Raw genomic sequence first — 22,895 nt, forward strand, 5'->3', positions numbered from 1 at the left:
CAGTAGAGCATATTTAGTTAATACACCCAACCAGTTTCATTTGAGTCACAACTTCAACTGCCTACAGGGAAGGAAGTAACCTAAATGTGGGAGTAGCTACCGTGTTTCCCCAAAAATAAGACCTAGCTGGACAATCACCTCTAATGTGTCTTTTGGAGCAACAATTAATATAAGACCTGGTCTTATTTTACTATAAGACTGGGTATAATATAATATAATAAATATAATATAACATAACATAATATAACATAACATAACATACTATAATAATACAATATAATACCAGGTCTCGTATTAATTGTTGTTCCACAAGATGCATTAGAGCTGATTGTTCGGCTAGGTCTTATTTTTGGGGAAACATAGTAGTTGTAAGATAATACAGAGCGACAAAAAGCACATGCTGTTCTAAAGGCACTCAATTACTTTTTAATACTGCAAGCCAAACAAAAAACATATATGGGGTTGAAATTTTGCAATTCTCATTGTTTGGCTTTCAGAACATATTCAGCAGATTTGAAATCAATATTTACCAAGTGCCCAACTAGATGGAAGGTACATGTAGTTAGAATGAGAAAACGCTAATTAACTTATTGTTGATACAGCAAGTATATGTACATAAAATTCTCTCATTAGTTTATGTGAGACTTGAGCAAAGTGATTAGAACTATACACAAACTACAGATCAAATTTACATTCCCGACTTAATTTAGTACATAAAAAAGAAAAACACACTTCACAAGGAAAATAATATTTTATATCAATACTTCCATATTGAAATCAGCTAACAGACATATCCACCAACTTTTATATTTCATTGTCCATATCTCAGGAGATATTCAAAGTGAGATTAGTTTGATGAAGCATTCTCAGTAAATTTAGAACACTCTGTACTTCATCTCCAAATTTGCCTCGTCCTTTAATAAGTTACTTCTTATGCGTTGTTTTGTAGTATTTACGAAATGAATTAGTATAATACATCTTTGAGGTATCATTTAAAAGGTAAATACCCTATAGATTTGGATTTGTCATCCCAATTCCTTGGCACTCGATAATATAAGTGTCTTTAGAGGCATCATCTTCATTTTCTGATTTCTTCACAGTAAATTTAGCCTGAAACCAGAAGAGTATTTAGTATGTAAGTAATATGAAGAGGGATAGAAAGAAGAGCCCATAACCCAAGGTTAAATAGGCAGGTAGTTAATATTAAACTTGTTTTATTGAAGAAGTTAAAGACACAAAGATCAAGTCATGAGAATTTCAGTAATCTAGATATAAAATACTTCATTCCAGAACCATGGTTCTTGTTCAGAGGCATACAAATGTGTGGAGTTTTGTCAGAATATACAGCCTGGGCCCCACTCCATACCCATTGAATCAGAACCCCTAGGAGCACAGCCTAGGCAAGTATCAATTTTTAAATCTCAATTGTTAATTATAATGTTCTCCACTACCTACTTCCTACAATTTTTTTGAAACACAACACTGAAGCATTTACACTTCCTTTATCTTGTCAAGTATCAAGTTACCTTTTAATTTCCCTCAAATTTTCTTGCCAATTTAATTCCATAAATATACTATTCAGAAAGATGTAGTTCTGAGAAGGAAGGAGAGGGGAGGTGACGATTAACATCTTCCTTCATTCGTATTGGGCTTGACATTGTAGTTTTCACTTGTAATTCAAGTTTGGCTTTGAAATATTTTATCACTATCACTGTAGTCTGGAAAATAATTTCTTAAAAAATCAAAAGTGTTCATTTTAACAAAACTGAATTAAAATTTAAATGTCTGAGTAGAATGACTGAATTCATGGCAAAGGGATTTCAAGTATGCTTAATGCCTTAGGACTCTTTGAAATACAATTTGAAAACCATCATTTTGGGGCCCTGCTGAACAGCAATATTCACAAATTCTTCCAGTTTCAGTATTTTGTGGGAGATACTGACACATAGTGGGAAACTATCGTTCTTCCTTTTGGCCAGAACTACTATTTTCCAGTATTCCACCAAAATGACCAACACAAAGAGAAAGAGGAGAGGCCCCCGCTCTGTTCTTTTGGCTTTTTGGAAAACATGAAGTTGTTCCTTTGGCCACAGACATGAAAATCTATAAGGAAGGTGACATTATAGACATCAAGGGAATGAGCCACACTATTCAAAAATGAATGCCCCACAAATGTTCCCATGGCAAAACTGGAGGAACCTACAGTGTTACTCAGCATGTGGTTGGCATTGTTGTAAACACACAAGTTAAGAGCAAGATCCTTGCCAAGAGAAGTAACGTATGTATTGAACATATTAAGCACTCTAAGAGCTGAGATAGCTCCCTGAAATGTGTGAAGGAAACTGATCAGAAAAAGAAGGAAGCCAAAGAGAAGGGTACCTGGGTTCAATTTAAGAGCCAGCCTGCTCCAGAGAACCAATGGAAAGGAACCGGAGCTGCTGGAACCCATTGACTATGAATTCAAGGCATAATAAGCATAAAAAAATAAAAGACCCGGCAGCCGGTTAGCTCAGTTAGAGCACAATGCTCCTAACAACAAGGTTGCCAGTTCAATCCCCACATGGGCCACTGTGAGCTGCAACCTCCACAACTAGATTGAAAAACTACTTGACTTGGAACTGATAGGTCCTGGAAAAACACACTTAAATAAATAAAAGTTAAAAAAAAAAGTTATTTAAAAATAATAATAATAATAATAATAATAAATAGACGACCTCTCTTGCTTGGGTAGAAGTGTGGTGTCCCCTCCCCCAAAGAAATATTTAAAAAAATATTGTTGAATGAATAAACACTGAATTCTGAGCTAGACAGCCAAATTACTGTGTAGTTATATATATTTTTTTCTAAATTACAAACATTATGTAAATAAGGAACACAGGTAACAGTTAAGGAAATCATTTCTAAGCTACTGAAAAACTACACAAATTTCTGGTTAGAAGGACCCGTTAGGCACTACAGCCCAGTCCTTGATTTTAGAGGACTTCTCTGCGTTAAGGCACAAGAAGATGAAGCAGCTTGCCCCACGGCACTCACTTAAAACACAACAAAGCTGTACAAGAAACCAGAGCTGTCAATTCCAGCTCACTGCACTTGCCAATATGTATGCACTTCAAATAACATGTGTTCACCATGTGCAAAGCACTATAAAAAGTGAAGACTATAATGAAGACAACTCCAGCATAAGTAAATAGTAAAAAAATACAGCTAACTATCTCTTGACATCAAATATAATTTGCCTTCAATTCCTTTCAGCCTTTTCCTACAATTTAACCAAAATCTATCTATGTTTTCTAGTAACAAAGAAAGTATATATGAGTAAGAATCATACAACTAAACTGTTAGGAGTAGGACAACAGTGGCTTTGTGTTTAGTACACTTCTGTAATGCTTCATTTTTTGTACTAGTGTGCATTACTTTCATAATTTTAAAAAATGATTAAGGTCAGCAACTTCCTTCATAAAATTTTGAGTTATAAATTTTATATTACTTTATAAAATTACATAAAGAAGTAGCAACTAAGCATATGCTACATTACTGAAAAAGGCAAGAAATGAAGCTGTGTGCATTAGACGTAAAAAAATGCAGAGAAACAATTTTAAGAGAGGAGCAAAACACTTAAATTCAACACTGGTTTTACTAGCAAGGAGGAATTATGGGCAGTTTCTTCCTCTATTTTCCAAATTTTCTATTAAAAATTACATTGATATAGGATGCAATATATATGTTAATCATGTTTTAAATTAAGAATTCTGTAGAAAAGGTATAAATATGAGCTTATACAATGTTAAGTCTTTTTCACTAAAAATTGTAACTCTTCCAAAGAGGATTGGTAAACATTAGAATTTCAGCAAATATTCTGTTCTACCAAGAGAATCGCAAGAAAATAAAACATTCAAAATTTTATATAAATATTTCAGGTTATAGCCAACTACACATCCCTTGTGATTTGATTTCACAGTTCCCATCAAAACTCTTTACTTACTCTGTAAGGTAGTACCACATGTGGGTTTTGATATATGTTTTCCTGGGTTTGCTCAAAGTCTGGCTCTGCCACTAAGAAACCACATAGTCTTGAGCAATTAATTTAACCCCTCTGCCGCACTTTACTCATATGTAAAACTGGAATAATAATAAATAGCCATCTAAAATGGTCATGCAGAGAGTAAGATTCAGATAAATTACTGAGTTAGTTCAATATCTGCCACAAAGGGAGTAGTCAGTGAGTGATAGCAATTATAGCAATTATGATTACCATTAAGTTTTCTGTTTATTAAAATTCGACCCCAAATTGGCTACAACAAAAATCAATTACTCTTTCTGATGGAATACTCACCTTTGCTAGTTGTTCAGCAAAATGTATAGCCGTTTGTGTATGGAGTGTAACTGGTCCAGTTTTTATTCTGGAAACTCCACTAGCTAATGCCATGAATATGATCAGCTATTGAAAAAAACAATAAAGAAAAAAACAATTATTATTATTTGGAGTTAAAAATTATATTGCTTCCCATATAAAATTACTACTAGAAATCAAAATAGCTAAAATAATTTCTACTTCTTCAGGTTTCCAGAAGTCCTAAGAAAATGATAGAAAACCTGTGTCACCCAAAGTCTCTGGTGTGGTACAGAAACGCTTAGCAGTTCTCAATATAAATTTTTTAAAATTAGTGTTTAAGAGTATAACACAGAGTTGAAAGTTAATATATTTAACCAGGTCAACCATATCTACAAGCTAATATATACTCGTATAATAAGACAAGCTTCTTCCTCTCTCTAAAATTACAACATTTTAACAGGTAAATCAATACATCCAATGCAGAACTATTGGCAAGAAAGAAAAGACTAGAAATAAGAACTTAATAAAAAATTGGTTAAGAAATCTTCAAGAATACATTTCTAGGGCCGGCCTGGTGGTTCAGGCGGTTGGAGCTCCGTGCTCCTAACTCCAAAGGCTACCAGTTCCATTCCCACATGAGCCAGTGGGCTCTCAACCACAAGTTTAGCAGTTCGATTCCTGAGTCCCACAAGGGATGGTGGGCAGCGCCCCCTGCAACTAAGATTTAACACAGCACCTTGAGCTGAGCTGTCACTGAGCTCCCAGATGACTCAGTTGGTTGGAGAGCGTCCTCTCAACTACAAGGTTACCAATTCCACTCCCGCAAGGGATGGTGGGCTGCGCCCCCTGCAACTAGCAACAGCAACTGGACCTGGAGCTGAGCTGCGCCCTCCACAACTAAGACTGAAAGGACCACAACTTGAAGCTGAACAGCACCCTCCACAACTAAGATTGAAAGGACAACAACTTGACTTGGAAAAAAAAGTCCTGGAAGTACACACTGTTCCCCAATAAAGTCCTGTTCCCCTTCCCCAATTAAAAAAAAAAAAAAAAGAATACATTTCTAAATGTAGACTGCTAATTTGAGATTAAGGAAAGAAAAGTATAGTAGAAAGAAAAATCTATCAGATAGTGAACCATAAAAAGATCTTTTTTGGAAATGTTCACTAGCATTTCTCAATGTGAGTAGATACATGAAGTTTGAGAAGTCTGTGATACATCCAAGTAGAGATGCTGACAGGCATACGGATATAATGAATATGGAGTTAAGAAGAAAGGTTTGGGCTACTGATATAAATTTGGAAGTTGTCAGCATACAGATAATATTTAACCCATGAGACAGGATAAAATGACTGAAGGAGTATATACAGATAAAGAAAAGAGGTGTGAGCCTGAGTCTACGGGCTCTCCAAAATTTAAAAGTTGAGAAGATGAAAACAACAAAGTAGCAAAAAAACTAGAATATATAGCCAGGGGGATAGAAAGATAACAGTATTTTAGAAACCAAGTGAAGAAAGTATTTCAAGAAGGAAGAAGTGATCAATTATGCCAAATGCTAAAGCCAGGTCAAGTAAGATGAGGACTGAAATCTGAGGAATATAAATTCCTGAATAACACTTTAAATACTGGGGTGACCAGGGTAAGAAAAGATGAAGAAGTACCATTTGTGACAACATGGATGGATCTTGAGATTATAATGCTAAGCGAAATAAGTCAGAAAGAAAAAGTAGAGAACCATGATTTCACTGATATGTGGTATATAAAACTGAAAACAACAAAAGAACAAGACAAACAAATGAAGGAACAAAAACTCATAGACAAAGACAATAATTTAGTGGTTACCAGAGGGTAAGGGGGTAGGGGGACTCTATTAGAGGGTAAACAGGGTCTAATATATGGTGATGAAAAGAGAACTGACTCTGGGTGGTGAACACACACTGTTAGATATAGATAATGTATTGCAGAATTCTACACCTGAAATCTATGTAACTTTACTAACAATTGTCACCCCAATAAACTATAATTAAAAAAAAAAACTGGGGCAAACGGATGGCTTAGCTGGTTAGATAGTGAGCTCTCAACAAGGTTGCCAGTTCAATTCTGGCATTGGATGGTGGGCTGCGCCCCCTGCAACTAACTGAAAACGGCGACCTGACTTGGAGCTGAGCTGCGACCAGATTGAAGGGCAACGACTTGGAGCTGATGGGCCCTGGAGAAACACATTGTTCCCCAATATTCCCCAACAACAAAAATTTTTTTAAAAACTGATTGAATTAAAACATGCCAATCAGTGTCTGAAAGTCAATGATTAAAATTTATATTCAATCTAACCATCAAATATTCAAATCTAATAGGCTCGAAAGTTTTAATACTAAGTGTCATTACCTGGTCTTGCAGATACTCATCCACAGCACCACCATGTCTAAGATTTGCTAATAGCATTTCGGCAGCTTCAATTCCAACTTTGTCTGCATTTACACCTACGACAGGCACAATGTAAAAAAAGTAAATTACTAAGAGGAAAAAGGTTTAATTAATATATCCCCGTTAGCACTGGTATAACATTCTTTAGGCCTCTGAACTCACCAAGCAATTTTTAGGATACGATCTTTACGTATATATAATCTTCTAAGAGCTTAGCATATGCAAATATTTATATCTAATCATGAGACAATTTTTATATCTAATCATGAGACAATCAGACAAATCCAAATTGTGGGAAATCTTATGAGAAAATGGACTAGACTTTTTAAAATGTCAGTATCATGAAAGAAAAAAAAAAAACTGTAGTAAAAAAAGAAACTAAACAGATATGATCTTTAAATGCTGCGTATACTCAAAAAAATTCCAATTGCTCTAATGAATATTTTGGAGGCAACTGGTTATGTCTGAATATAATAGACAACTTCTTTGAGTATAAAAATGGCCTTTTTTCAGGCGTCCAAATTGGGAATGAAGAAGTTAAAATATCACTCTTTGCAGATGAAATGATGCTATATATAGAAAACCCTAAAGACTCCACCAAAAAGCTGTTAGAAACAATGAACGAATACAGTAAAGTTGCTGGCTACAAAATCAACGTACAAAAGTCCATTGCATTCCTATATACTAACAATGAAATCTCAGAAAAAGAAATACGAAAAACAATTCCCTTTGCAATTGCAGCAAAAAGAATAAAATACCTAGGAATAAACTTAATCAAGGATGTGAAGGATTTATATGCTGAAAACTATAAGACATTTTTGAAAGAAATTGAAGATGACACAAAGAAATGGAAAGACATTCCATGCTCGTGGATTGGAAGAATCAACATAGTTAAAATGGCCATATTACCCAAAGCAATATACAGATTTAATGCAATCCCCATCAAAATCCCAATGGCATTTTTTAAAGAAATAGAACAAAAAATCATCAGATTTGTTTGGAACCACAAAACACCCCGAATAGCCAAAGCAATCTTAAGAAAAAAGAACAATGCTGGAGGTATCACACTCCCTGACTTTAGCTTGTACTACTGGGCTACAATAATCAAAACAGCATGCTATTGGCAGAAAAACAGACACATAGACCAATGGAACAGAATTGAGAACCCAGAAATAAAACCACATAAATATAGACAGATAATTTTTGACAAAGAAGCTAAAAACATACAATGGACGAAAGACAGCCTCTTCAATAAATGGTGCTGGCAGAATTGGATAGCCATGTGTAAAAGAATGAAACTGGACTGTTATCTGTCACCATGTACCAAAATTAATTCAAAATGGATCAAAGACATAAGCATAAGACCTGACACAATAAACTGCACAGAAGAAAACATAGGTACTAAACTTATGGACCTTGGGTTCAAAGAACATTTTATGAATTTGACTCCAAAGGCAATGGAAGTAAAAGCTAAAATAGACAAATGGGACTATATGAAACTTAAAAGTTTCTGCACAGCAAAAGAAACCATCAACAAAATAAAGAGGCAACCGACTGAATGGGAGACGATTTTTGCAAACAGTTCCTCCGATAAGGGTCTAATATCCAAAATACACAAGGAACTCATGAAACTCAACAACAAAAAAACAAACAACCCAATTGAAAAATGGGCAGAGGACCTGAAGAGACATTTCTCCAAAGAGGACTTACAAATGGCAAATAGACATATGAAAAAATGCTCAACATCACTAATCATCAGAGAAATGCAAATGAAAACCACAATGAGATATCACCTCACCCCAGTCAGAATGGCTATCATCAACAAGACAAATAGCAACAAGTGTTGGAGAGGCTGTAGAGAAAAAGGAACCCTCATACACTGTTGGTGGGAATGCAGACTGGTGCAGCCACTATGGAAGGCAGTGTGGAGGTTCCTCAAAAAATTACAAATAGAATTACCATATGACCCAGCAATCCCTCTCCTGGGTATCTACCCAAAGAATTTGAAATCATTTATACATAAAGACACGTGTGCTCCAATGTTCACTGCAGCTTTGTATACGGTGGCCAAGACATGGAAACAACCAAAATGTCCTTCGATAGATGAATGGATAAAGAAGTTGTGGTATCTGGGCCGGCCCGGTGGCGCAGGCGGTTAGAGCTCCGTGCTCCTAACTCCGAAGGCTGCGGGTTCGATTCCCACATGGGCCAGTGGGCTCTCAACAAAAAAAAAAAAAAAGAAGTTGTGGTATATACACACAATGGAATGCTATTCGGCGTTAAGGAAAGATGGTATAGGAACATTTGTGACAACATGGATGGATCCTGAGAGTATAATGCTAAGTGAAATAAGTCAGACAGAAAAAGCAGAGAACCCTATGATTTCACTGATATGTGGTATATAAACCAAAAACAACAAAAGAACAAGACAAACAAATGAGAAACAAAAAACTCATAGACACAGACAATAGTTTAGTGGTTACCAGAGAGTAAGGGGGGTGGGGGGAGGGAGATGAGGGTAAGGGGGATCAAATATATAGTGATGGAAGGAGAACTGACTCTGGGTGGTGAACACACAATGGAATTTATAGATGATGTAATACAGAATTGTACACCTGAAATTATGTAATTTCATTAACAATTGTCACCCCAATAAATAAATTTTAAAAAATACAAAATCGTCAACAATAAAAAAAAAATGGCCTTTTTTCTATAGAGATGTTTGGTTTTGTTTCATTACGCAGGTTTTGTCCTTTGGACATATCTGCTGCAGTATTCACTATTGCAGCAACTTACTAGGTTGGTGCAAAAGTAATTGAGGTTTAAAAGGTTAAAAATAATTGCAAAAATCACAATTACTTTTGTACCAATCTAATAAATTGAAATGGTCATAAACTCACAACTTGTAGCTAAATGTTCAGTACCAGAATCTAGGAGAACAATGTATGGATGTTCACTAGTCATGCAACTTTTGTATATGTTTGAAAATGTTCAAAGTGTAAAGTTGGGGGAAACACTGAAAATTTAATTGACTCTAAAACAGAATCAGTTAACTATATCCTTTTAAATTTGTCTTCCATCATTCTATAACATTCTAATCCCACCAGATGAAGAATTTTACTATAGCATTGGAAACTGTGGATCTCTTTTATTTATACCTCGTTTACCAAGCGATGATCCAGCCAACAAACAGCCAGTGGATGTCTCAGCAATAATACTATGTAGGGGAAAAAAAGTATTACTACCTATGCTATAAATACTCTAAAATTACAAGCAAATACAACATAGGAAAATAGTGACTGTTAAACACAAAGAACTAGATCTGGCTAGTATATTGCAAAAATGAAATTCTTCATACAGAGAGCGACATGATTAGCATTCTCCATCTTCATCAAGGCATTAGTATCCTTCAGTTCTTCAGACAAGAAGTCACATTAGATTCTAATCCACTCACAGGTAAGGAATGGCCCTGCTGGAAGTTATGTCATCAGCACTAAGTGGTATCATTTCACAGGCATACTGTATTATAAAGTATGTTATGATTATCTTAAACGAAAAGGTCTTTCCATAGAGATGTTTGGTTTTGTTTCATAGTTTTTACATAGTATTTTCATATGTACTTGTAGAGCATGCATTTGCTTTAAACCCTTTAATAGAAACTGAAAGAGACTTTAAAATTTAAATATTTACAAAAGATACTTTCATACTTCAAAAACATCAATTAAAGCATTTTTATAACACTTAAATCAGTAACTCCTAATTGGATTAATATAATAGTTATATTTCTTTTCTAAATAGATCTTTGTCATTTCTAATATTTGCTTGTAAACTGACTTCACCGTTGAGGTATAAAAAAGCAACAAGAAACATTTCTCTTAGATCAGTTTCAAAGGCTAATTTCTGATTAGCTTCAACATTTAAATTCACTATAAAGAGCTCTTACAATGTAATAAAGGCAAACCATCCTCAGAATAAAATTCAGAATGAAATAATCATCTTAATTTACCATACTGTTGTTTTGGGTATAAACGCCCTTTAAAATATATCCTCTTAAAACTATAAATTTAAACAAAAAAATTACAAATCTTTCATTTAAATAAGTTAATTATTTTGGGATCCTCACACAATGTATAGAGAAAAGTATACTGTCTCACATTATTCCACTTCCATTGCCAAAAGCTTGGTCTTTAGCTTCCTGAACAGGCTGGATGTTAACGTACAGATCCCTATACTCCTTTCTGATACATCTTACAGCTGCCGCTGCCATTTCTTTTGCTACCTATTTTGGCAAAACAGAAAAAAATAGAATAAATGATTATTTTGACAATTGTCTTCAAGACTTCAAAGACAAATAAAATAATTAACTTTTATAAGTGGTACATAAAAACTTGATTTTCAAGATTAGAGAGCACAGAATTTTAAGAAAAATAATTTACTGAAGATTTATTTAAAAATTAAGTTCTTTCAATAATTTCAAAATTTAGATATACAATACTTAATTCATCATACTGTTGTTTTGGTGAGTCAAGTTATCAAAACATACATATACTTCTAAGAACATCTAGATAACTTACTTTAAATGGCAAAACACCAGCAACAAAAGCTCTTCCGTATATCTTAGTCACAGAGCCACAGTCAGTTAAATTTATTGGGTTCAACTGTTTAACTGGTGATATTTGGACAATCACTTCACCACCCCCTTTTGGGTAGTAGCCCCTATAAAAAAATGACAAACACATAAACTGACTGCACAACAAAAATGAGGTCAATATTTACCATAAAAGAACATGTGAATGATATCTAACCATATAATTCATGTTTGAAATTTCTAAATGATGTTTTAGATCTGTGCTGTCCAATCTGGTAGTCTCAATCTACATGGGAGTATTTCCTTTTAAGTTAAAAATTTTAAACTCAGTTTCTAGTCGCGCTATCCACACTCCAAGTGCTCAACTGTCACATGGCTAGTGATTACCATGCTAGACACACAGGGAACATGTCCCTGAAGACAACAAGTTCTATTGACAGTGCTGTTTTAGCATATAAGGGTTTCACTGTGGGACCTTTGTCTATTTTGTTCCTGTTATATTCCAGTGCCTAAAAAATGTCTGGCACTTAGTAAGTGCTCAATAGATAATATGAATACTACAGTAGCTGAACACTAATAAAATTTTAACTTCAATATTCAGTGTCATTTATTTTACAGAAAATGCTGAGAACATACAGATGAGAATGATAGTGCCCCTATCCACAAGGAGCACCCCATCTGGTAGGGAGATGGCTCCACATATAACCTACTAGCACATAACTCTGGCTGTATGGAGGACTACAACAGAGGTACAAATATGAATTCCAACTGAGGCACACTCATGGACAATTCAAGCAAGAAAATACAAGTTTCATTTTGGAAAAATATAAGATTTCCAAATTTTAGAACGGTAGGGGAGAAATAACACGAACAAAGACAAGAAAGTCTGAAGGCACAAAATACGTTTAAGGAATAGCAGGCAATCATGTAGTTATAATATATGGTATATTGAAAGGGGGAGGAGGGAGAATGAAGCCAGAAAGGTAATTGGAATAAGATTGCAAAGCATTAAATGACACATCAAGAAATCTGGCCTTGGACAGCCGGTTAGGTCAGTTGGTTAGAGTGCAGTGCTTTTAACAACAAGGTTGCGGTTCGATCCCCACATGGGCCAGTGTGAGCTGCGCCCTCCACAACTAGATTGAAACAACTACTTGACTTGGAGCTGATGGGTCCTGGGAAAATACACTTAAATAAATAAAAGTATAAAATAAAAATTAAAAAAAGAAAGAAATTTGCCCTTCTTATTACGTGGCAGAGAAAAGCCTTAAAGAGAAATGACCTGAATGCCCACTGTGTTTCTTAGGAAAATAACTTTGACTGCACTACGGAAGAGAACCCCTTTTATGACCCTGCCGTGCCCAGTCCAGTGGTCAGCACACATCAAGCATTCACTTTGTGCTGAGCCTGGAGAACATCAGACATGAAGGTGCCTCGGTGTACAATCCCCTTGAAAATATTTCTCCCAAAAGACAAGTGAATATTACATGTAGCTGTTTCCCAGTCCCCGTACCGCTACAGCTTATTGTTTCTGAAGCCACAAAGCACAATTATTTGCTACAGGAAATGTAAGGTAATATGTGTCTTCCAGAATGATAGTTATCTAAGATCTAATTTTTCCACTATTTTTAACACAACTAGTAGGTTTAAGGGTTAAGAAACAAGTAACTTACCTAATTTTAATGTCACAATTAAATTTGAAACCAAATTTTTCAACAATTGGCTTGAAAACCTGAAAAATCAGTTTATTATTACTTTAACCACCGATATTTACTGATTCAATAAGTATATTTATTACACAAAAGTACTCTGCACTGAGCTACTAATGAGGCATTTATAAATAGTGACATAAAAAATGTGTAGGCTAGTTCTATTTTTTCAAATAAAATAACTGACGTATACCTAAAATTAAAACTTTAACATTTAATTAATCAGGGCTGTGCAAGTCTACCTAATGAAAAAAAAAATTACAACTTAGGATACTTGATCCCAGTGGTTGTTTTAGCCCAGGGGGACAATATTTCCTAACCGGTCTCATTATAATCCACTATAAGAAATTAGGGGGTATTGGTGCACAGCATTCCATACTGCCTTCTCAATTTTTTTATACAGTTGAAATCTCACTGTATATAAAAGGTTTGCTCCTTAGTTTTTCCATTTAACATTATAAACAAAAGCATTTCTCGACATTATAAAATTCTTCCTAAAACCATATTTGAACGATTGCATGGCATTTTAGCATAATTTACTAATCATTCTCCAAATTTTCATTATTATATAATTTTTTATTTATATATAACATTATTATAGTATTAATGCTCTACTCAAATAAATGTTAACATTTATCTTTTGCTACCTTTTGTAATATTTAATTAGGGTCATTTCCTTGAAGTGAGATTACTAGGTGAAGAGAGATAAAATTAACTTTGATTATAGGTCTTATCAAACTGAATTTAAAAAGATTATATCATGTATCAAAATGGCAACAAAAATGTTTTAAATTAAAATCTGAGAATATCAAGTGCTAGGAAGAATGCAGACACTCTCATACAATGCCAGTGAAAATGCAAAACAATGTAGCCACTTTGAATGCTGAAACAATCTGGCAGTGTGTCATAAAGTTAGACATACACTTACTATTAGAATCCAGCAATCCCTCTCCTAGGTACTTACGCAAGAGACATGAAAACATATTCACACAAAAAACCTGCACGTAAGTATTTATAGTGATAATGACTTTATTGATAATCACCCAAAACTAGAAACATCCCAAATGTCCTATAACACATAAATGGATAAACAAACTGGTACTTCCATATAATAGAACACTACTTAGCTTTTACTGCTGATACAAGCATCATAGATGAATCTGAAATATATTATGGTAAGCGAAAAAAAAAGATTCAAAAGACTCCATTTATATTATTCCTTTACATGACATTCTGAAAAAAAAGGCAAAACTGACAGAAAACAGATTAGTGGGTGCCAACGCTGGGGAGTGAGACTGATGAGTACAGGGGATGAGGAAATTTTTTACAGTAACTCTGTATCTCGATTGTGGTGGCTGGCTCACAACCATATGTCAAAAATCAGAGAGCTGTACACTAAATACAGTGAATTTTACTATAAATAATAATGCCTCAATAAACTCGGAGAAAAAAAGATACCACTTACTTTCCTACTAGTTATATAAGCATCCAATATTGAGTTTTATCATTTAAAAAATGTATAGTCAAAATATGGTATTTAATTCTTTTTAAAATTTTTATTTTATTGTAAGAACATTTAATACAAGATCTACCTATATAACCATTTTCTGAGTGTACAATACATTACTGTTGACTATAGATACAATGTTATACAGTAGATCTCTCTAGAACTCATTCATTCATCTTGCTTAACTGTAACTCCCCATTTCTCTGTTTCCCCAACACCCATTCTACTTTTTGATTCTATGAGTTTGACTACGCTAGATACATCATGCCATTATTTGTCTTTATGTGACTGGCTTATTTCACTTAGCATAATGTCCTGAAAGTTTATCCATGTTGTCACATATTCTAGAATTTCTTTCTTTTTAAGGCTGAGTAATATTCCATCGTGTAAATATACCACACACTCTTAATCCATTCTTCCATCAAAGGACATTTAGGTTGTTTCAGCATCTTGGATATTATGAATAATGCTACAATAAACATGAAAATGCTAACATCTCTTTGAGATCCTGAGTTCAATTCTTTTGGATAAATACTCAGAAGTGGGATTGCTGCATTACATGCCAGTTTCGTTTTTAATTTTTTTGTTAAAATAAAAACCATCATACTGTTTTCCATAGTGGCTACACCATTTTGGAGTTCCACCAACAGTGTGCAAGGGTTCCAATTTCTCCACATTCTCACCAACTCTTGTCAAACATAGTATTTAATTCTTGTGTTGAGTTTTTTTCTTTCAAATCATAATTCCTATATACATAAAATAACCAATTTATATAATAATATAATTTATATAATAATTATACTTGAGGTTTTTTAAGAATTCACTATGAACACTGAGATACAACTAAGATACAACACTAAATCTAAAGTAAACATAATCCCTTACCCTTTCCACAACAGAACTAGACACCATGAAGAAATAAAAAGGTATGTACACAAAAACACTCCAGTTATATTTAAATAGAGAATGGACATTCACAATATATAAAATCATCTTATTTTATATGCAACAACAAAAGCCCTTACCATCACTGTGTAATCGATCTGTGGTGCCATTTCAGCGTTAGTTCCACCTTTCAAACGAATTTCTGATGGAGAAGCAGCAAAGAGAACGCAGGGCATCGAGACCTGCATCAAGAGGCACACACTCCTAAGGAGAAGGCAGAACAGGCTTAGCTGAATTTTCCGTTTAAAGTCCCAAGAAAGTGATTGTTACTACACAGCACCAAGGGCCGAAGCACAAACAACTGGGAAAGCAGATTTAATGTTAAAAAACACTTCAGTAACTCAGTCATAATAAAATCTTGAATCTTAAACAAAGACAGCATTTCATAGAAGGAACCGGCCTTAAATGATAAGCAAATCTGGGTTTGAATCCAATACTAACACATTAGCTCTCTGACCTTAGGTAAGTTCTAATACTTTCTTTATATTATAAAAAAGTAAAAGTAAATAAATAAAATAAAAATAAAACTATCTTTACAACATTTTTATAAAAAGGATTCTTGAAAGTAGCAGTTTATGAAAATGCATTCAAAACATCCAAGGTCTAGAAATATTCAAAATGATTATACCTAAATCTCTACCATGCACAAGGCACTGTTTCAGATATCAAGTTATGATATAGTTCCTACCACCGTGAGGTCCATGATATAATAGAATAATATTTTACAAATACTGACAGCTGAATATTTTACGTGGAAAAAATTTTAAGGAAATAATCCTTGCTATATTACTCACCTCTGTCCAGTCCTTACAGTCAAATAATGAGAAAAATCATAAGAAATAATTATAGAATAGGAAGTATTTTATAAAACAAAACACTTGGTCAGATTTTCTAATTGAGCTCTTACTTCCCTTCTCTTCTTTCCCAATGTCAAGGGAAACCAATCATATTGATACATGGATTGTAGTTTAAAAGGGAGTTCAATGTAGACTCTACATACCAAAAGACAGATCTTTACTTAACTTTCTTATGGCAACAATGCATGTGTATTGAACTAGACAGTCTTTATTACCACTGATAATGCATTTCATTAACTCAGTGACTGTTTATTGACTGTTAGGCATTATAAGAAAACATGTATAATATAATTTCCGTTCTCAAGGAGTTGAGCCTAGGAGCAAGTGCAAAAGGCTTGACAATGTTTTCTTTATTACAAACCATAAGTTTTTAATTACTGAACTTCTCACTGTTTATTCTCTTAAGACCCCAATATATAAAATGTTTCTTCCCCCCCCCCCCGATAAAATCAGACTCTAAGAGAAAAGAAAACTTTAATGTTAGAAAAATAAGAAATTATAAAAACAAAGTTAGACAGTTGAGTAAATGCATAGTACTGTACTCACAATTAGGGATAAAAAGGTTAGAATGTGAATAAGATGTATTTTCTTGCTAGGAACAACGTTATTTTAGTCTCCTGAATGGAGTTAGATTATCAACTTTAAACTCATTTCCATACATTCTAATGGATTAGAAACCAGAAGGCCTAGATTCTAATTCTAGGTCTGACCTTGGGTAAATCACTTAACACCAGAGGTCCTTTTCATTCTCTCATTCACAAAATAGAGGAAGGGTTGGAATACATGGCTTCTATTTTCCCTTTTGCAGCTTCAAAATTCTATGATGCTGTTTTAGTTCATTTTTAGATAGTTGGTTAACTATAACTTTTTTCACCTTTTTGTACAGGAAAATACCTGAAATAATATGCTGACTATAAAGATTACCTCAAAAAATTTTAATACCCTTAGGAAAGTTCTCAGTTGGCAAACCAAACCTTAGGCCTAGTAGCAGGTCCCTTTTCATAGAGGTCTATTCGCATCATTACTTAAATCTCACTAAACATTTTCTTAAACTAAAAAAAAAATCACCATCTATTAAAACAGTCATTTCTAAAACAAACTGGAATCAGGTTTACAGTATTATACCTTATTTCATCAAATTTCCTAGTAAATGGATAGGATTTGGGTAAAAGGATGCTGCTTATAATAGCAATCAGCCAAATAACATAGAAACCACAAAAAATTGCTCTCTGTGTTTTGTCAATAACAGGAGGGATTCTTGAAAAACTATAAAGACTCACTTTAATTGTTAAATATTCATTTTCCAATGGGGGGAAAAAACTAAGATCATATCTAAAAATTTCTAAATAGAACTGTGTAAGTATCTATTAAAACCAAAAAAAAAATACCTAGACTAAAAGTAGTATAGTTCATAATTAGCTGTAAACCAAGAACTAAATATGCTATAATGCAAAGACTACTATGGCTGCAAGCGTGAAAATGTAGTTGTTTTCAGATATTCAATTTCTAATAAAAAGAAACAAATATGCTATACTACACATACGAGAAAATTCTAGATACAGTAATACCCTGTTTCCCCACAAATAAGACCTAGCCAGACAATCAGCTCTAATGCGTCTTTTGGAGCAAAAATTAATATAAAACCTGGTATTATATTACATTATATTATATTATAGAACCCAGTCTCATATTACATAAGACCAGGTCTTATATTATAGCAAAATAAGACTGGGTCTTATATTAATTTTTGCTCCAAAAGACGCATTAGAGCTGATTATCTGGCTAGGTCGTATTTTCAGGGAAACACGGTAACCACAATTAATAAACAATTAGAAACTTTACATGGTCTCTAACCCTAAAAGGTGTTTTATTGCCATTTTAAAAGTGAGAAAGCTAAAGCTCAAAGAGGTTAAACAATTTGTCCAGTCAGTGGTAGGACCGGCATTTGAATCCAGCTCTAACTCCTAAGTCCGTACTTAAATGGAAAGTAAATGACACATACCCGGCAGTCTTGGTATCTGCTGTGTGGATTCCACCTTTGATTTTCTCTGGTGTAAACATTATTTCTGTTGAGCCGATTTCTGCCCCCTCCAGTTGCCCATCACATAAATCTCGAATCATTTCCAGTCCAGATAAATGTTGAGGCCTTCAGGTCAGAATACTGCATCAAAATGTGTGCATTCAGACTGCCTATATCCCCAGATTTTATGACACATTTATAAAACAATGGCAAAACAGTAAGGTCTAACCATAGCAAGTGCCGTATCTTCAGTGACAGACCTTCTTTTCGGGTTTCTATGCACCTAGACTACCTGCTAGTAGACACCATTGTAAGGGATCTTTCCAGACCAGTTATTTTAGCTATAAACACATACACTGATATATTGTTGTAAATTAGAAGTGTACAAAAAAGGAAAATGAATAAAACTACCTATGTGCCACCAGTCTCACTTGCACTTTACTGAATGGTCTGTTGTACCTATTATGGCTGAATTGTGTTCTCCCAAAATTCATATGTTGAAGCCATAACCCCCATGACCTCAGAATGTAATTATTTGGAAATAGGGCCTTAAAAGAGGTGATTAAGTTAAAAACAGCCAGTTAGGGTGAGCCCTCATCCATTCTCACTGATGTCCCCATAAAAAGAGATTAAGACAGGAGACGCCAGGGGTGTGCACACGCAGACTGATCACCACGTGAAGAGGCAAGACCACAGCCACCTCCACGCCAGGGAGAAAGGCCTGGAACAGAATCTTCCCTTACAGTTCTCAGAGGAAACCAACCCTGGCAGCACCTTGATTTCGGACTTCCAGCTTCCAGAACTGTGAGAAAATAATTTCTTATGCCACCCACTCTGTGGTATTTTTGTTATGACAGCCCTATCAAACTAATAAAGTACCCAACACAGCTTTACTGAATTGGATTTCACTACTGGTGAAGTGGATTACTGCAAACAACTGTGGCAAAAGGAATTAATGTTCACACGTATTACTCATTGCCTTTTAATAATTTCAAAAAGGTTTGTGGAGAAAAGGCAAAAAGCTATCTGATCTATTACAATGAAATATATTCAAAATACAAAGGAATCAGTTTGGCTTCAACATGGCTCCCCTTCTAACAGGTGCATATAAACAAAACTTATCTAGTGGCATGACTAGCTTCCGAGACAGAAGAAACAACGAAGGTCAAAGGTCAACATTTTCCCCTTTCCACAACCGATAATTCTGGCCGTCTGCACAGTTTCCTAGAGGTTGAATGAACGCTGGACTAATACATCTCAGAGTCCTTTCCTGTTCTGATTCTAAAATGTGCGGCAGCAGAGAAGGCACTGGTTTAAAAGACGGGCTTCTTCTGGTCATAGAGGCGGATCCGCCTGGATCTGTCCTGCCCAGACGCTAAGAGCTCTCCGGGTACTCGGAATGCCCAATGAGTGGGAAAACATTTTAAAGGCTAACACTTTAGGAAACGAGACAACGGTAGCCAACTAGAGAAGGCAGGGGCCGATTTTCTAAACTTGTCCCTGGAGGATGCGGGGGCGCGCCCATCCCACAGCGCGCTCCCCAGCGCCCGGATTTACCTCAGGCCCGGATTTACCTCAGGCCCGGCGTGCTGCGGCCGGCTCGGATATTCTGCACCCGCAAGGGGAGGCCCAGGAGACAGCTCAGGGCTGTGGATACCCTCAGGATCTGTCCGCCCTGCCCAGGTCGCGGGTGCGGAGAAGAGAGAGAACGTCAGACAAGAAAGCTCTGCCCCCGGCCCGGGCCGCTGCCGCCACCCCTGGGCCCCCGCTCCGCACTCACCCCTTCCATGATCCCGCCGTCCACCTCCACCGGCTGCCCTGCCATGGCGAGCGCCTCGGGGCCCGGCCCACAGCGACGCAGCCTCCGCCCGAGCGCGGGGAATAGGATACGCCGGCTTCCGCCCCGCAGCTCTGAAACCTGGTCCTTGGTCGAGGTCGCGGGGCCTGGAGGAATGGGGAAGAAGCGGGGTCTGCGGGAAAAGCGGATACCGCGGAAACGAACCTGGCACTCAGAGCCGGGAATCCGGGTTCCCACAGCCCAGCAGCCAATGCGCACGCGCGTGGCTAGGTGCTCAAAGAGGAGGTGCCGACAAAATTCCAGCAAATCCAGAGCTCCGCTGGAGATGGGGTGGCACCCGGAAAGGTGTCCTGCAGCGCGGTACGAAATGTGTCACTTGAAGATTTGTGCACTGAACATAGCAAAACCCGCAGACTGCAGAAAACCTACGTTTCTATTCTAACCGCATCCTCCAGTAGCCTGGCAGGCTTGCGCAAACATCCATTTTGTCTCTGTTTTCTTGAGCATCCCGACGTACCCAGAGCTGGAGACTTTTAAAGCTGTGAGGTCTACATACTGCAAGGCACCGACCTCCTTTTGGTCGGGTTGGCCTACTCTGAAGCCTGTCCCTTTAAATGTGTGTGCCCTGGTGCATTGGAACCCGTGAGCCCCTCCTTCCTCGTGTGTGTGTGTGTGTGTGTGTGTGTGTGTGTGTGTGCAGTATACTCTTTTTCTCCTGAGAGACACATGTAAAATGGTATAGGGTTTGGCAGTTCCTCATTATCTTGATTAAAGATAAATATAACCCATATCTCACCAATTCAATGTTTAGGTATATATTCTTACCTTAGCAGTCAAAGTGTAATTGGCTAAACCATAGCATCTTTATCACGTAGAGCTAGGTAGAAATGCAGAATCTCAGGCTGCACCCATATCGACTGAATTGGAATCTGCATTTTTAAAGATCCCCAGTTGGTATGAATGCTCATTACAGACTGAGAAGCACTGCCATAAAGAAACTCTTTCATAGGTACCAGGAGAAATGATCAAGAATGTTCATAGCAGCACTGATGGTAACACCAAAAAACTGGAAACACAAATATGGTGAATTCTAAAGGAAAAAAAGGAATGATAAATACACAATTCAGGATTATGGTTATCTAAGGGAGAGAGTGAGGGTTGTTTAAGGGAGAGAGGGAGGGTTAAGCAGACAGTGGCCTTCACCAGCATAGGAAAGACTATTTCTTAAATTGGGGGGTGGGTTCAAGGCTTTTGTTATTACCTGACTTATCCGTATGTTACATTATTCTTTTGTATGAATGCCATATAACACAATTTTTAACAGCTTTATTGAAGTATACATACCATAAAGTTCATCTGTTTTAAATGTATAATTTAATGATTTTAGTTAATTTACAGTTATGCAATGATCACCACAATCTGGTAATAGGAAATTTCCATCACCACAAAAAGCTTTCTCTTGCCCCTTTGGAGTCACTCCCCATTCCCACCTCAGTCCCACCTCAGTAACCACGAATCTGCTTTCTTGTCTAGATAGATTTTGCCTTCTCTGGACATTTCATATAAATGGAATCATGCAATATGGGACCTTTTGGGTCTGGATTCTTTTACTTAGTATAAAATTTTGAGGTCATCCACGTTGAAGTATGTACCAGTACTTCAGACATTGTTAAGGACGAATAAAAGGCTATTATTTAGATGTATCACATTTTGTTTATCCATTCACTTGTTGAAGGACATTTGGGCTATTTCTAGTTTTTGGCTCTTAGGAACAATACTGTTACAATCATTCTTGTACTAGTCTTTGTGTGGATATATGTTTTTATTTCTCTTGGGGTAGATACCTAGGAGTGGAACTGCTGGGTCATAATCAGTCATTTTTATTCATTAAAGAAAGAGAAAAAATGAGCTCTTTATTTCTTTTGAGTGAAAGGATTAACTGGTGAATAGGTGAGAGAATGTAGAGTTGAAGGGAAAGTTAAGAGGAAGGAGGTGAGATAGGGACCCTGGGAAGAAAAATAATTCACTTCAAAGGCACAGCTACTTCATCTTTTTATACAAACAAATGCATGTGATATTATCAAATATATTAATAGTGCCTATAACATGTTTTGTTAGTGAGAAAGTTAAAAAATTAAAGTTTTGGCTATCTCAGATTTTCTTATAAAGGTTAACCATTTAGATTTATTGCTTATAATTTGTGTGTGTGTGTGTGCGCGCGTGTGTGTGAAATACACTGAAAGGCAAATAAGGCCAAAAAAATGTGAGTTTGGATAATATTAGTGAATTTGTGAAATACCTTTTGTTTCACAGCAAGTAATCTTCAATGTTAAGGAATTATTTTGTTGTCTTTGTTCCAGTTTTTTCTCTAATTCTTTAGACATCTGTGCAGGTTTTCATTCCAATGTAAGAGGCAAAAACAGACGAATGTCCTTCTGGACAGTTCTAGAAATTGGTTTTCTAGTTATTTCAAGGAAGATTGACTCTGAAAGCTCTGATCTTTTTACTGGCTCTAAAATTGACATTTCTCCAAGAAGCAAATAAATCAAGTTTATATGTCTGTGACAGCTGCATCTGACAACATTCTCTAAGAAGATAATGTTGTTGATAACGTGTTTTAGACATTGGTCATCTTCTATGAAAAAAATTGAAAAGTCAATTCTAGTAGTCAAGAACATTCAATGGGAGTAAGAAATGCCAGTCATTGGGGAAGT

At 35.8% G+C, this 22,895-nt stretch overlaps 1 protein-coding gene across 2 annotated transcripts; it reads right to left on the reverse strand.

Moving 5' to 3' along the window:
* Positions 1 to 732: 732 nt before the first annotated feature.
* RTCA (RNA 3'-terminal phosphate cyclase) lies at positions 733 to 20,813 on the reverse strand. 2 transcript variants are annotated; one of them, XM_081024720.1, is made up of 11 exons: positions 20,164 to 20,813; positions 19,958 to 20,058; positions 18,366 to 18,509; positions 15,587 to 15,710; positions 13,019 to 13,077; positions 11,332 to 11,473; positions 10,912 to 11,036; positions 9,916 to 9,974; positions 6,719 to 6,813; positions 4,334 to 4,438; positions 733 to 1,110 (listed from the first exon to the last, which is right to left on the reverse strand). In XM_081024720.1, exons 1-11 carry the CDS (start codon positions 20,206 to 20,208, stop codon positions 1,009 to 1,011), a joined length of 1,101 nt encoding a protein of 366 aa, XP_080880846.1. In that variant the 5' UTR covers positions 20,209 to 20,813; the 3' UTR covers positions 733 to 1,008. The 2 variants fall into 2 exon arrangements, with proteins under 2 accessions (XP_080880846.1, XP_080880847.1); XM_081024721.1 differs by lacking the exon at positions 20,164 to 20,813 and having other exon boundaries at positions 18,366 to 18,524; positions 19,958 to 20,052.
* Between the last annotated feature and the right edge of the window lie 2,082 nt (positions 20,814 to 22,895).

This window comes from Rhinolophus hipposideros (assembly GCF_964194185.1).
Source record: "Rhinolophus hipposideros genome assembly, chromosome: 19".
NCBI classification, from domain to species: Eukaryota; Metazoa; Chordata; class Mammalia; order Chiroptera; family Rhinolophidae; genus Rhinolophus; species Rhinolophus hipposideros.

Excerpts from the sequence above, each read along its gene's own strand:
- RTCA (XM_081024720.1), bottom strand. The coding sequence starts at position 20,208 with ATGGCAGGGCAGCCGGTGGAGGTGGACGGCGGGATCATGGAAGGG. Across the intron at positions 18,510-19,957 it reads CGCAGCACGCCGGGCCTGAG|GCCTCAACATTTATCTGGAC; the intron begins GTAAATCCGGGC and ends TCTGACCTGAAG. Across the intron at positions 1,111-4,333 it reads TTGCTGAACAACTAGCAAAG|GCTAAATTTACTGTGAAGAA; the intron begins GTGAGTATTCCA and ends TTCTGGTTTCAG.